General features: G+C 42.7%; 1 protein-coding gene across 3 annotated transcripts in view; it reads right to left on the bottom strand.

The window, feature by feature from the left end:
- The window catches only part of LOC122647159, a 73714-nt gene that overhangs the window by 55257 nt on the left and 1903 nt on the right, over positions 1-16554 (bottom strand). For all 3 annotated transcript variants that reach the window (XM_043840644.1, XM_043840642.1, XM_043840643.1), the window contains exons 2-3: positions 6082-6300; positions 2414-2509 (exon numbers count right to left, since the gene is read on the bottom strand). In XM_043840644.1, coding sequence (XP_043696579.1) covers positions 2414-2509; positions 6082-6300 — 315 coding nt within the window. The remainder of the gene's footprint in view (positions 1-2413; positions 2510-6081; positions 6301-16554) is intronic.

The following is a 16554-nucleotide window of genomic DNA, read 5'->3' as shown; positions in this document are numbered from 1 at the left end:
CTTTGCAGAATTCATAAGGACGAAGCTAGAACTAATTGTTGGCTCCATGGAATTGAGGAGAAAGGACATGATGAGTGCATCACTGGCCAAACAAGTATTTTGTGCAATGCCTTCAAAGGGTATCAATGTGTACCACCGAATACCAAAACCATTTCCGTACCGAATTTATCGATATGGGATATATGTACTGAGTCGGTATTCTGTACGGTATCAGTATGGGCCATAATACTAAAAACATCATACCAAACTGATACCATACTAAAATACCTGTTTTAATTTGTACCGAATAATACCGAACCGATTCGGTACGTTTTCGGTATGAGATACCTGTACCGAATCGGTATTCAGTACGGTATCGATATGGGGTATATGTGCAGTGTACCGTACCGATTGACATCCTTAATGCCTTCAATAGGCATAGGGGTGTCACCAGTTAAATACCCTGACAAAATAATTTCCTCAAATAGTCAGAAGACATGCTCAGGACCAGGCAAGGTAATTAGGCCTATTCAGCTTCGTCGGACCTGGCTAGAGAGAGGGGAAATGGCCATGAGTCCCAACACGACTCACCACACTACCCCCAATTGCCCCCAAGGTGGTACTACTTTCTTCTGCCATAGGGTCATACGCAAACAAGTAATGGGTTCTAAAAAATGGAGATTGGAAAAAATAAGGAAAGGGCTACCGTATCATGAATGACAGCAAGGCAACGGGGCTGTCAGTGAACAATGAAGCATGGCGAGGGCCCTGGAGTCCAGGTGACACTAGCGGGAAGCGGCAGTGGTGGCTGAGAGGCCAGGCAGCACTAGCGTGGGGTGGCAAGGGCTGCTAGGCACTGGCAAAGGCGACAGCAGCCACAGGGGCCTGGCAGTGAGAGCACGGGACACAAAAGGGGCCTGTCAGCATGGGTGAGGGCCGCGGGAAGAGCCTGCAGCAAGGCCAAAGGGCCACAGGACAGACGGTAGCAAAGGGTGAGGGCAGCTAGAGGCCCGACAGCAAGGGCGGGGCCGCTAGGGAGCCTTGCAGCAAAGACGGGGGCAGCTAGGAGGCCCGGTAGTGAAGGCTGGGCCGCTAGGGTCCTGGTAGCGAGGGAGGATGCCACTAGAGCCGGAGGGAGGTGGTAGAGACACTAACAACTGGTGGTGAGAGCCCGGCAGTGAAGTACGGGCAGCGGTGGTGGTGCAACATGCAGCTGTCAGTGGTGATGTCAGTTGGTCACGCGTGGTGCAACACGCGTTGGCGCATGTTTAGTCTCCCATGCTTGACTGGAGAGGCCTAAGCCTCGAGAACTGGCGGTGGTAACCCTGCTAGTGGCTCAACTTAAAAAACCAAAAAACCTTTTTAGGATTTTGGGGGTCTGATACCAGTTGAATATCAGAATGATTTGGCTAGTCTGTAATTGACAGAGGCCCACTTTATTTATAGATAAGAAAGGAAACAAATAAGGTATGTTAGGTAAAGATGACTATGGACATACACATGAGATGCATTGAACCTAGACACATGACACACATTAACATGAGCCCCTCCTAAAAAGAAGAGTAAAGAAAATGTAGAGCTCTAACAAACACTGATATAAAAGCTGCACCAGCAGCCTTCTCTATCCAGAGCATTCAGCTGACAGCAGCTGGTGGCAACTGTAGCTCTCTCCTCCGTATATCTCTCCCTCAGCTGCCATTTTGGTCTATAGGACCAGATTCTGTCCAAATCAATAGCTAGTCTAGTCCGTATAGACTTCCTGAAAGCCAAGTTGTCTCCTTTTCGGGCAATTATTTTTAGAGCTTAGTTTATTTATCTATTTCTCTTATGTAAAGTGATGTAAGTTGTTTTCTGTCCTTTAGTGATTCTTTAAGTTATTTGTTACTTAGACAGAGTATACCCCTATTTTAAAAGTTTAAGTTGGGGTATTTGAATCATTCATCTTACGAGTAGAGTTATCTTTATATATTATTTATTCATTGTAGAACCTACACATTTTTCTAAGAGAAGCAAATCTGTTGGTGCTATTTTTCTCTCTCTTTTTTACGGTTTATTCTTGGCTTTAGCTTAAATTTCAGCCATAGAAAATCAAGGGCTCAACTGCCTATCATGATCTGTTCAAGCTTTCGCCATGTTAGAAACCTCATATGGCTATTCTAATTCTCAAATTACAATTTCTCTAGCTCAACCTCTACGTCTAATGAGAGAGAAGATCTTCTTCAACTAGAAGAAAGAAAATCCAAGAGAATAAATTATTTGTAACACTTTGTCCCAATATCCAAGACAAAACCCTTGCTTAATATCAATGCGAGTTTCACAGATAATGCAGAGTAAACGTTTAATGCATGCTAACACAATTCATCCCAAGTTTAAAAATGGATAAAATAAACTGCAAAGTATGCTGACATAAATCATTAGCACCTATCTAACTCACCATAGACAATGTTATGCCTTCAAGAGCTTGACAATGAAGGAATACATCACGGAAGTTCAGTGGTTCACCTCCCAAATCAGAATCATAATACATAACCTATATACAACGAAGGGGAAAAGGAACGTGAATATAGAAGTGTAAAAAAATTCAAGTCCTTTAATTCCAAAGTCTGAATAAACAACAAAACATAATACACTAATGGTGTGAAACACAACAATTAAATAAAAGGAACAAATTTGACATTAGAAAAGTAAAAATGGAAAATGAAAGAAAGAAATATCCTGGGATGTAAAGTGGCTGAAGTCCCATCTTTCTTAAGAGCATGGGCAGCAACAAGTTAGGTGGTACAGAATTCAAAGTCCAGTTAGAACACACTCAATGAACCTCGCCCAATTTTAAATGGTATGGATTGTGCCAAACCTCAACATGGACAAATTAATCAGTTTGGTCATGGGTCAAGACTTAACAATCCTACTTAAGAGGAATCATCAAATTAAATTTCATGTGATTTACAGCCAGGGTTACAATCAAATTGTCTTTACAAGACCACCCTATAATTTGCTTCAATGATAAAAATGTGAGGAGCTCATCCTGATTTATCATTCATTAACCCAAAGAAAGTGAAAAATAGAGGACAAGTAATTCAATGGTCTACATTTATATAACCAAGGTTTAAAATCTCGTTTCGTTTCGGTGTTTCAGTCTGACCAAAATTTCCGAGATACCGAAATTTTGTCGAAATTTCGTCAAAATATGGTATTTTTTCTTCGAGTTTCGCTTGGCCATTTGTGGGTGTAAAGTGCCAAAATGACCGAAATTTCCGAAAAAATTCCAAATTTTTCAAAATATTGCATTTTTCAATTCGATGTTACATTTCGTTTCGACTCAACCGAAATACTCGAAATATTCGAAATTTCGACCGAAATGATGTTAGAACATCAGAATATTATAAGTAAGTTTATAACCAGATTAGAGGGATCAAAGAAAGAAGAAGAAACAGAAAAGGTGAAGAGAAAGAGAGAAGATGCACGCAAGCCTCAAGAGATGGGAGAGAACCTGCGGCTAGAACAGAATGTTCTACCGCAGGTCTGTCCCTATTATATTTATAATCAAAACAAAATAAAGGTAAGGACAATAATGCCCCTACTACTAACCAACAGTAAATAAGACTTAAGTACTGACAGAAAACACAGGAAAAAGACTAAACTGCCCCTACTATCAATACCTCAACAAATGAAATGAGATTTTGAACTATGTATATAACAAATTCATATAATAACATTGCTCCCAGTGCTCATGCATTTCCACATCAAACATGATCTACTGTCTCTCTCTCTCTCTTTCTTTTTAATCAGCAACAACAGAAATATAGAGATAAACAACCAAAGGATAAAGGGGACAGAAATAAAAAGGAAACAAAGCTATGGCCACCTCCTAACACATAAACCCAACAAAAACCCCTAAAAACCCTTCAAACCTTGAACCTAATGTTCTATTTGATATCATTTTAAGTTTCTGAAGCAGCTATCTTAAACCTATTAGAGAAGCAGGTCAAACCTTGAATTTTCAAACTGAATGAGTGTTATTGTCAATCATTTAACCCAGAAAGGAAATCAATCTGGACAAGGGACCAGTTCCCAGGTCAATGGTTCAAACCAGCAGATAAACTAGGACCAGCCCAGTTCATCTACATTTCCAACAGTGTAGTATGATGTTTACATACACTAGCCTTTTCCCTTCTGCCTTTCGTATATAACCATATCTCTTTGTATGAGAGAGCCAGTGAGAGATCAATTGCAACACGATCAATGATATAGGGACGAACAAAACCAATAACAGAACCATTTCTTATCTTCCTTTTTTTTTTAAATGCAAGCAAAAATAAAAAGGATATGACTTAGGAATCCCACCTAAGCCTCAATCAGCATCCCACTGATCATACTTGCAAGGCATCTCACCCAGCAACACTGCTTCCCACAGTGGGACTCTACAAGACTGCAACCCGTCCAGCTTCACTACCAAACTAACATCTCAAACTCTATTTCGTCATCCTATCGGCTCTGTGGCCTTGCACTTAATTTACAGGGCAGTAACATACTATAACAGGAAACAAAAGATTACAAGCTAATCAGGAAATTTCTGCCACGCAAGCTAGGTTCTGGCTCACGATTCAATTTCTTATAGGAAACCAGCAACTGCACTTCATAAAAACTCTAAAGAATGGGCCACACCAGAAGATCTTCATGCTGGCATTAAATTGGAATATAAAATTTCCTAAAATAGCTCCCATGGAATAACTTCCGTATCGCAAAACCAATTCTCTCCATATTGGACTCCACCATGCTAGATTCTAGGAAGTTGAATTCTCCAATCATAAAGGCTGATGTGGGTCAAAACTGGTTCAGTATTAACCCACCCAGACCATAAAAGATCTATGAACCCTCTGCCCAAGATCTGCATCACTTTGCCTTCGGATTATGTCCTTTCATGTCATCCCACACTATAAAAAGTCCAACTACTCTTACTGCAGGCAACAGAGGAAACCATGGTAACATAGAAAGGTGATGATGCCAGTTAATGCAGATCTCTCTTCAGATCCCACCCCTTTCTCAATGGCAGCAACCAAATCAAGGTTGACAGGCAACACAGGTGCTGGTTGCAGTAGATCCTTCCCCAGAAAACCATGTTAGAATTCTGAGAAGAAAGAGAAAAACCAGAGAACGATAGAAGAAGAAGAGATGGGGAAGAAAAGAAGAGAACTCAATGTACTGAGCTCCTCTCCCACAGTTTTGTATTTATAACAATAACCAATAAAGACTACAAGAAATTCTCCTACTATAATTAGGAGATCTAAATTAGAGAATAAAGCAAACTAACTAAACTAAACTCCTTAATAATAGAAACCTAAACTTATAGAACACTAATACTAAGATACCAAGATAGGGACAATCCTCCTATTCATGGCAACCACACACATAACACTTTTGTACCCAAACTACCCTTGTACCCCCATGGTACTAGGGTCCATTCTCAACAAACCACAGGTTGAGGTTTTGATTGACGAGGTTTGGCGGGTAAGGAGGACATAATTAGATAAAACGAAGTTTAGACCGACTTACCCAGTTAATCCAAACCAATGAAAACCATCTGGTTTAAACAACCTAGCCTGTGAAAGTGAGTCAAAGATCCTCGAAATGTCCTAATGAGCAAGTGAAGGTTCAACCATCTAGCCTGGTCCAAGCCTGATAACTACGATTTTACTATCTTAGTTTATGTGTAGCATGGTAGTCCGTCCACAACAGAGCACCTAACTTTCTAGGAGAAAACATGAGTCCCTACCCCCTTTCTTCTTCTTTTTTGGTAAATAAAGAACATGAGTTTAAATGACTCAACAGATACTAAATTTAAAAATAAATTGTCATGAATTTGTTCAGTAACAGTACATCCAGCTATTGACCAAAGGTTTGATCCCTCAGTTACACAAAAATTACCAAACCTAGATGATGAATTTGGCATTAACCAACTGTGTGCGTTACAACATTTCGATCCAATAATACAAGTGGAGTATGATTGTACAAAGATCTAGTGACTTACTAGGAAACCACCTACAGCATACAAACAACATTAAATGGAAAGAGTAATAACAAAGAGCAAGTGGGTTAGCTCACCAAAGGACTTCTTGCAGAATCTATAGGTTCAACCGAATCCTGATGTTGTTCATGAACTTTTTCTTTATCATTATGAGAGCTTCCAGATTGTCTATCACATTCTTTCAATGCAACTAACCATCTTCTCAACAACTGAATTCTTTCTAGTCCCCTGCAAGATATAGAAACTTCTTCCAATCTCTTCATAGTATGACTAAGATTCTTGAAATTCCTTACGCCCTGCAATATTTTAGGAATTACATAGGATATTGAAAAACTAGCCAAAGCTAAATGCAGAAGACAGAATGCTTTACAGAGAAAAACTCAGAATGGGCAATATAACTTCTACAAAGAGATTGATTAAAAGGGGGCAAATTATGATTTAATATAAATTACCTTTTTTTCATCAACAAGGTGACATATTTGTTGAAGAAGAAAGGAAAACCCAACAACAGCAGCCAAAAAAAAACAGAATTAAAAAATTTAATCAAGTTTTCTAGTCTGGCAAGACTAGAGGGTATCTCTAATCTAGCACAAAGTTTTCCCATATGGAAGGGGGTTATGTGTTGATGTGGCAATTTCAACCACATGGATATCTAGCAAATGGTCTATATTGGCCACATGTCAAATTTCAGACTCAGATTCATCCATATACCCTCCCATTTATTGGCGGATTCCCTTGTATTGTTAGCCATCCATTTCTTTTCAGAAAAGTTTCATTTTTTTCACAAGATTTTAAGAGCTTTACTTTGCCACTTGGCCAACTCTGTTTTGGCTGAAACTTAACATGTGAACAAGGGACTTGATGCACAAAGAATACCGAAGGCTTGCCAAACCTACAGCATACTCGCCCATGTAATGCCACCATTGTCGCCTAGCATTGGCTAGTAGCTAGCACCACACAGACATGCCCAAACAAGCCAAAACTAGGCAAGCCAAGGACAGGCACACCCGCATGCTAGACACGTCCAGCAGTGCAGTCACGACCTCATGATCTTCTCCAAGGCCTCTTTGTCTTCCATTGAGACTATTATGGATTGTCTTCACCAATTTGAAGTTCTTTCAGGCCTCGGTATCAACACTAGGAAATCTCTCTTATTGGCAGGGGTTACTGAAGTGGAAAAAGCAGCTTTGGCGGAAAATTCAGGTTTCTCCATTGGTCTCCTCCTCGTCAAATATCTGGGCCTTCCGTTGATCCCAGTTCGGCTCTCTGCCCACCAATGCACCCCTATGGCCCTATGCTTGATGCCATCTGAAAGAGACTCCATCTATGGAAAGGCAAACTCTTATCTTATGCAGGTCGGCTAGTCTTTATCAAATCAGTTCTGCAATCCTCTTATATTTACTGGTCGGGCATCTTTGGGCTTCCTCAAACTACCATCAAATCTATTGAGACTCTCATGGCTGCTTTTCTTTGGAAAGGAAATGACTCCTCCAAATTCCTTCAACCCATCAAATGGGCTTCTGTTTGCCTTCCAAAGGAGGAGGGAGGCCTGGGCCTAAGAAGGATCAAAGATGTCAATTCAGCTGGCATTACCAAGTTGATATGAAAGCTTGTTAATAAGGAGGAAAGTATTTGGGTGGATTGGGTTTACTCTTGGCTGCTTTGTTCTGGTTCTATCTGGACGGTCTCAGTTTCGTCCAATGCTTCTTGAGTTTGGCATAAGATCCCGGCTCTTCAACATATTTCCCCTTAAGAGCCATCCAATCCCATATAGATGATGGGGCCTCCACCAAGCTTTGGCTGGACCACTGGCATCCCATGGGAGTTCTTCTTCACTATGTCACCTCCAGAGCTATCTACAACTCCGGTCTTTCTAGGCAGGTCATGGTTGTTGACATCATCCATCTTGATGGTTAAGCCCCTCCAACCTCATCTCTCCTGACGCTTAATGATGTGTGGAATGCTTTGCCCTCTATTCATAGAAGACCATCAGGAAGGAGAGATTGAGTTGTCTGGGCTCCATCTTCCTCTGGTATATTCAATTCCAAGGCGGCTCGGGATTTCATTCGATCCAGAGGCTCCTTATCTCCTTGGTGGAAGCTCCTTTGGTTCAAGCACCATATCCCTCGTCACTATTTCACAGCTTGGTAAGTCTTCTCTAACTGGCTCCCAACGAAGTCCTTCCTTCTTCACCGGCAAATGGCTATCTCCTCCTCACGTTGCTTTTGCTAGAACACGGTCGAAAATATCAGTCATCTTTTTTTTGAGTGCCCCTTCTCCTCTTCTGTGTGGAAAGGCATTCTTGCAAAGTGCTGGCTCAGAAGGCACAAAATCCTTTCTTTTGCCAGGGAGTGGATCTGGGTGGACATGTCCTTTGCAGGGTCATCCTTTGGTGATACTGTAGGGAAGCTAGCTTTTTGTGTTGTTGTTAATCATATATGGATGGAGCGTAATATCAAGAAATGGACCTCCAACTCTCGGTCTTTTTGCCAAATTTGGAATTCCATTTCTTTCGACATTAAAGCCAAGCTTTCAACTATCCCCCTTTCTTGTAATGATTCTCCAAAGAACAAGCATATTGTTGTCTCCTGGGGTCTCCCTCTCTCCTCCCTCTAGGCCTTCTTGTGTATTTGTATTTCCACTTCCCCTCCTTCGGGGGCTGTTGGAGTCCTCGTTCTCTTTGCTAATGAATTATTTATTCACTCCCAATATATATTCAACAGCCGCCGAAGGAGGGAGAGAGGAAATACAAATACACAAGAAGGCCTGGAGGGTATATATATATATATATGACGGGCCTTAATTATAAGCCCATAAGGTGGGTGAGGTCTGAGTACGAGGTTAGTAGGAGTCAGTGTCTTAGCTTGCTAAGTTATAAGAGTGAGTTAGATTAGGATTCTTATAATCTTAGAACTTGCTTCGAGAATCCTTCTAGAACCTTGAACTGCATTACAATTTCATTCTGTTGTATCCATTCATAGAGTAGGTTTCAGGAAATGACTCATCAATACGATGTATAGTATAACTCACTTATGGACAAAATACCTTTCAATGTCAATACACTGCTGCATATACCAATGATCCACTGGTTTAAGCTCATTTCCCTGTCCAATTAGACCTCCATTACTAATAGTGCCTACCCATTACTCCATCAGCAATAATAACTCACTCTTTTCAGCTTGTGCAGCAGGTGGACACTCAGCTCAAAGACCAAAAGGGAGGTGACTACACCAACCTTAGTCAAGGAACTCCTTTTATGTCATAATCCTCTAAATGTATCAGGCCAATGCCCAATTGTATACATCTAAAGTGGATTTATAAATCACTTGGAAAATCTTGTCAGTCTGCATCGATTACTAATAGTGCCTACTCATTACTCCATCAACAATAACTCACTCTTTTCAGCTTGTGCAGCATGTGGACACTCAGCTCAAAGACCAAAAGGGAGGCGACTACACCACCATTAGGTCAAGGAACTCCTTTTATGTCATAATCTTCTAAATTTATCAGGCCAATGCCCAATTGTATACATCTTAAGTGGATTTATAAATCACTTGGAACATCTTGTCAGTCTGCATCGATATGGACCCTCAGAAACATTTTCATGGGTCTTGAGAGTGTTTAGAAAACAATACAATTTCATACAAAATTACAAATAACTGCTGCACAATTATAGTTATGTCCAATAAAGATCCATGGCTCCACGCAGCGCATTCCCCTTATATTGGGTCAAGAAATAAACATAGACAGGGAAGCCCCCGACAACTACGAATACTACGCATGTTGCGATAAAATTCTCACTTGGACAGTCAAAATTCTTGCCTGACCTCCCATGTCGTCCGTCCGGTGGGGGAGCAGCCGCCACCCGGGGACCACCTCCCTCAGCCTACCACCCCCTCCCTCAGCTCTCTTGCCCCTCTTCTACCCCCTCGGTTTGGCCTGGTCTTCCCTCTTTGATCAGACCAAAACGTTGTTAGAAGAAGGTCTCCCCTTGCATTTCGTCCCTCCCACCCTCATCTACTCCATCAAGGATGCTCGTTATGACTCTGAGCACCTGCTCAATGAAGCTTGTAAATGCGAAAATTGCCTTGTAGGCCATTTCATAGGCACTCACCCACCCTTCCACATAGTCAAAACCTCCCTAACAAAACGATGGAAGTTACAGGGCTCGATTGAGACTTTCCTCCTTGACAATGGGTTCTTTAGCTTCAAGTTCTCAGACGATGGGGACAAAACCTGTGCTCTTGAAGGAGGCCCTTGGAACGTTGGCCGGAACCCAATCCTTCTCCGTCAATGTGACCACTATCTCTAGCTAAACAAACTCGACCTGACCTCCATCCTCCTCTGGATTTCTCTCCCAGGTCTCTTGCTCCATTTCTAGTGTGAGGATGGCCTAAACATTGGGTGCTTTGTACTGGGGGAAACCCCTATACTCAGACGGAAGGACAAAGAAGAAGGATAGACTGGTTTATGCTATAATATGTGCAAAAGTTGTTGTTGATGCTCCTCTCCCCTCCTCTATCATGGTTGTCGATGACATGGGATTCACCTTCCAACAGAAAGTCATCTTCGGCTGGTCTCCTCCCCTTTGCACGATTGCAAAGTCTTTGGCCATTACCCTGGCAAATGTGCCTCTCACCCAACAAATGCCCCAATCACAGGTGACCCCTTATCCTCTTCCACCAACCCTCCTTGCATTGCCTTGAAACCTCTGGAACCCAACTTGTCGCTACAACCCTTTCCGCCACTCCCTGCTTTCCCGGCAACCCCTCTTTTGGCTCCCAAAAAGGCATTTCATCCCTTTACCTATTGCCACTCTCTAGCAACCCCTCAACTGATTCGGCTTCTGCATCATGTGGTCGTCGTTACCACCATCCTAGAAAAATTGACCACCGGTGTGCTTCAAAATCCACCTCCCCTCGTGGCCAAAATGCTCCAACTCTCTCCCTACTGCTGGTCCCTTCGTCCCAACAGACCTCTCTGGTCACAACTGCTTTCTAACGTTATGCTCTAAAGTCGAACTATCTGCAAACCCTGCAAGCCCTAATACCCTTGCCAACCCTCCCACCAACCCTCTGCAGACTCCTTGCTGCCCCCTGCCCCCTTGTTGTCGTTGATCTTAACCTGATATCCCAGTCTGTCGCACCTCCTGCGATCTCCAATCCTCTTCCTCTCCCTTTCCCTTCAACTCTCTCTCTTCTGCCAGACAAGAGACTGTCGATTCCCTCTCCTCTCCCCCCGTTATTACCTTCTCCCCCTTCTTTATCTCGTCATATCCCCTCGCGAAGCCTACCCCCAAGTCTCTCATGTGCCGCCCCATTTTTAGTTCTCACTTCTCACTCCTTTGGGCCCATTTATCGGCCTAACACTACTCGAACATCCTCAGCAAATAACCGCCTGCCCCCTTTCTTCTAGTCCACCCCATCCTCCTCAACCCACCCGACCCATATCTTTCGGGTTAACCCAATTGTTCCTTCAAACTCTGTCTCTCCAACCCGCCACCTGCAACTCCACCCCTTCTCTTAATCTCGACCCCCTACTTCTGGTCCCTGCACTAGATCCTCTTCCACTCGAAATCCTCCCCCCCGGCCCTGCGACCTCTTCCCCTCCCCTTCAGGAATACAAACGTCGTCACATCGTCACCCTTGCCCCTGCTTCCCTCAACTCTGAACATAGCTTGTTGGCCCCCTTCCCTCCTTCTAAATGAATCATTGTGTTATTTGGAATACCAAAGGCTTGAAATCCTCTTCCAAATAAGCAGAAGTTCGTTCCCGTATTAAAGCCCTTCATTCGGGTTTTGGTTACCTCTTGGAAACTAGAATCAAAAAGCCTAATGCCTAGAGGATGGCTTTAGCAATTGCCCCAACTTGGTCCCTCATTTCTAACTAGTCCCACCATCCTAATGGTCGTCTCTAGTGTCTTTGGGACCCCTCCATTGTCCGCATCCATCCCATTTCCTCCTCTTCCCAATTTCTCCACCTTAAAATCACTGACCACCTTGGTAACAACCTTTTTTTCTTCAGTGCTATATATGCAGCCAACTGCCCTAAAGAAAGAACCTCTCTTTGGTCAGCCCTTCGTTGCATTGCCCCCCAAGTTAACCCCCTTCCCTGGGCCTTGGGAGGTGACTTTAATGTCATCTGCTTTAGTCACGAGAAACTAGGTGGAGACCACATTTTAGAATCCTCCGTTGAAGCATTCAATGATTGCCTTGAAAGTATTGGGATAAATGACCTTAGATGGACGGAGCTGAAATATTGACGCAGATTCATCACCAAAATAAGTTTGTTCCATTAGGAATAAGTCTAGGGTTGGGTTATATACATGTTGGGCCTTTGATCCCAAGGGTTTTCAATGTAATAGGTCACTTTTATGGAACTAAAGTATGAGTAATTAAGTTGCATACGGGATTAGCATCTATACTTAGTTTATTTTCATGTTTTAGAGTTTTAAATTGAACTGGTCCAAAATAGTTTTGGAACCAGCGGTTCAATTTAAGTGACTTGAGCACCTTTCTTTTATTTGTTTTAAATTATAATTTTGGGTCCACACCTCTCCATGAATTTTAGAGGCTGTGATTTGTAATAGAGTCGGCTAGGGGCTTATTAATCCCCTAGTCTGATTAGTAATTTGGCTTTAAGGCTTTAATAAAAGCCATTCATGGGGCTCCTCTTTCCCTCATTCAATGTTTAAAAAGAAATTAACTCTTGAAGCTGCTCTGCAACTTTGTCTTCTTCCTTTGAAGAATGTCTTGTGTTTGATCGAGGCTGATGGGATTGGTGTTTGATCCGATCAACACCTTGCGGTGTGATGCCCGGGCGGTTCTTTTGAATCTTTTTTTTGGTATTCTTAGTGCAAGATTCAATTTTTATTCAAGTTCTCCAATCAAACAAGCTGCTGCCACAGATTTTCTGCAACAACAGTGAGTTTGAATCATCCCCATCCCCAACAATTCTTCTTCTAATCCTCTCATAACCCAAACCCTAAGATTGCCCCTTTTGTTTTCGATTTTTCCAATATTTAAATTCTGCCTAGACCAAACCAGCCAGCCAAATCACACCAAACTTTGATGGAATTCTCCTCTCATTCTAGGGAAAACTCGATCCAAGTTGCTCCCTCATCTGACCATCATAAACCCTAAAAGCCTATCTTTTCCTCTTTTCAAAAACCCGAAACCCTAACCTTGCTGCCGATTCTAATTAAAAGGCCTAGACCTGTTAAACTTAACAAGACCTTCACTGGAAGACTCCCCTACACCAACTTAGTATAACCCTACCTTCAAACACTAGGTCCCATTAAACCCTAACCCTAATTTGACCAAAATCACCTATTTTGATTTTTGACCTAACCAAACTACATGTTCAGTTCAGATCCTGGTTATTGGCTTCTAGTTGGACCCCCTCCAATCTAGAACTACATTAAATATACTTGGCATAATAGGAGAGTTGGTGCTGCCAGAATTGCTTGTAAGCTGGACAAAGTTTTGGTCAATGAACCACGGTGAACCACTTCCCCTTCCTCCCAAGCCACCTTTAACCCTCCTGGCATCTCTGACCATAACCCCATTACTTTCCTCATCCAACAATAAACCCTTCAAATATTTTGGCATGTGATCCTCCCATCTAGATTTCCTCCCCTTTGTCTCTGATGTTTGGGCTAAACCTATCCCTCCCCATCTCACCCCTCGTCTCCTTTGCCCACTCCGGAACGTCAAAATTGCTCTTAAGGCTTGGAACTACTCCACTTTTGCTAACATCTCTTCCCTTGTCTCTGACTGCAAGTCTAAGTTGACTAACATCCAATCCAGACTCCAATCTGATTTCCAAAATGCCTCCATAGCTGAAGAAGAGAAATCAGCCTCCTTGGATTTCCAATCCTTGATTGCCCCAGAGGAGAGCTTCTTGAGACAGAAATCCCGCATCAAATGGTTGGAGCTTGGAGACTATAACACGGCCTATTTTCACAAATCTTTGAAGGCTAGACAAAACATCAACTATATTGTGTCTCTTGTTTCCTCAAATGGCTCAACCCTCTCAAAAGTGGAGGACATTAAAGCTGAAATTGTGGGCTACTTCTCTCACCTCTTCAGCCCCTCCATCTGCTAACCCTCTACTCCCATCCCGGATGGTCTCCTCAACAAAACTATCCCTTGCTTGCCTCCCTCCAGGCCATCCCCTCTGAGCCAGAAATCCTAGCTGTTGTCATCTCCCACAAGGCCAATAGAGCTCTCGGTCCAGATGGTTTCTGCAAGGGGTTTCACACTGCTTGGTGGGATATTGATGTAGCTCGAAGCATGAAGAAGAGAAGAGTCGATAATTACTGTTCACGTGGTACTGTTCACATGAATAGTGTCACAGCCCATATTGCCTTGATGGGAATCCTTCTAGAAGACCCAAGTTGAAAACTAAAACACTATTCACTTCACTGTTCACGTGAACAGTGTCAAAGCCAAAAATTGTCTTGTTTGGGATTGATTTTTAGAAGATCTTGTGGGCCCATCAAGTGGAGGAAGATTCTATCCTAATGATGCCATAGTTTAGTTTATATTTTCAGTTTATATTAAGTAGTTTCTAATTTGGTTATCATTGCATGTTTAGAAGGCTGATTTATATAGCCTTTAGTAGTTTCTAATTTCATTCAGTTTCTATTTTCCAAAAATTTGCTAAGTTTTACTTACTTTCTATTTTTGTAGCCTAGTCTACATAAAGGCAGCTATGGTAATTGATTGGGATAGAATTAATGAATGAAGTTTTGAGGCATTCTTGCACTCGATTATGGGAGTAAAACCCCTGTTCAACAGCTGGGATAGCTGTGAGTGAGAGACCGAGGGCTGAAATAGCCCATCCCCCTACCCCCTTCTTCTATCTTCTCTTCTCCTCCCTTCCCTGTTTGATATACACTGCTGTGCTGTTTCTGTGACTGGAATAAACTATTGTGAAGATACCCTTTGAAGACCAAATTCAATTCCCAATCATCTTCAAGGGTTGCTGCCATAGCACACCATTAATAGATCGTTATCATGTTGATCCTGGCTGCAATCGATCTCTCACTGGTTCGAGGTCGACATTCTTGCATTAGATATCATTAAAGTAGACCTTGTCAAAGCCATCCAAAGCTTCTTCTTCTCCCGAATAAAATCTCTAGGATAAACCACGCCTTCATTTGTCTCATCCCTAAGAAAGAAGGTGCCTCGCCCATTTCTGATTTCCACCCCATTGCCCGCAGCAATCTGCTCTACAAATTCATTGCCAAAGTCCTTGCTAATAGGCTAAAAATGGTCGTGGACTCCCTTGTTAGCAATAACCAATCAGCTTTCATCCCTGGTCATTCTATTACTGATAACATCCTCCTCTACCACAAAATTGTTAAAGGCTTTGAAAGGAAAACAAACCCCCCCCCCTTTTGCTCTGATGAAGATTGATATCCACAAAACTTTTGATTCCCTATGTTGGGACTTCATTGTCAATGTCTTCAACAAAATGTCCTTTCCCCCCTTCTTTCACCAACTGGGTCTTTCACAGCCTCTCTTCTCCCCACCTCTTGCTGGCTACTTTGCCCCCACTACTGGCATCCGCCAAGGCTGTCCCCTCTCCCCGTATATCTTCACCCTTGCCCTTGAAGTTCTCTCCCGCAGCATCCAAACCTTCACCTCATTAACCCCTTCCCCGTTGCAAAGCTTTCAATCTCACCCATCTTGCCTTCGCCGATGACCTCATGTTGTTCTCCAAGGCTGACCCCCTTTCTATCAGCTACTCTTTATCCTGTTTGAGATAGTTCGAGTGTCTGTCCAGCCTCCGCATCAACTTCTCTAAATCTCTTCTCTTCTTATCTGGGGTTTCTAATGAAATTAAAGCTTCTCTCATAAACCTGACTGGTTTCCCTTTAGGATTCCTCCCAGTCAAATACCTTGGGCTGCCTTTGATCCCCTCCAGACTAACTACTCACCATTGTACCCCCATGCTTGACCTCATGCGCAAGAAACTCCAACTTTGGAAAGGTAAATTACTTTCCTATGCTGGCCGCCTTGAATTGATAAATCAACTCTCCAATCCACCTACATCTATTGGACAGGCATTTTCGGCCTCCATAAGACAGACATTGTGAAGCTTGAATCCCTCATGTGCTCATTCCTTTGGAAAGGATCTGATTGCACCAGGTTTCTCCATCCCATCTCTTGGGCTTCCATTTGCCTCCCCAAAAAGGAGGGCGGCCTTGGCTTAAGGCACTTTAGAGATGTTAACCCTGCAAGTATTATCAAATTGGTTTGGAAGCTAGCTGAAAAGAATAAGAGTACCTGGGTCAATTGGGTGTACTCTCGGCACCTCCGAAATGACTCTATCTGGACGGTCCTCATCCCCTCAGATGCTTCCTGGGTTTGGAAAAGGATTTTGAAACTGAGGCCTCTTGCTCTTAGGTCTATTTCTTACTCGATTGGTGATGGCTCCTCCACCAATCTTTGGCTTGATCCTTGGCACCCTCTAGGCATTCTCCTCCACTTGGTGAGTGACCAAACCATATACAACATGGGGTCCTCTAGGACTATTATGGTC

The sequence above is a fragment of the Telopea speciosissima genome, chromosome 1 (assembly GCF_018873765.1).
Source record: "Telopea speciosissima isolate NSW1024214 ecotype Mountain lineage chromosome 1, Tspe_v1, whole genome shotgun sequence".
Taxonomy (NCBI): Eukaryota; Viridiplantae; Streptophyta; class Magnoliopsida; order Proteales; family Proteaceae; genus Telopea; species Telopea speciosissima.
The sequence above is the reverse complement of the archived record's forward strand: the minus strand, read 5'-3'. Positions and strand labels throughout refer to the sequence as shown.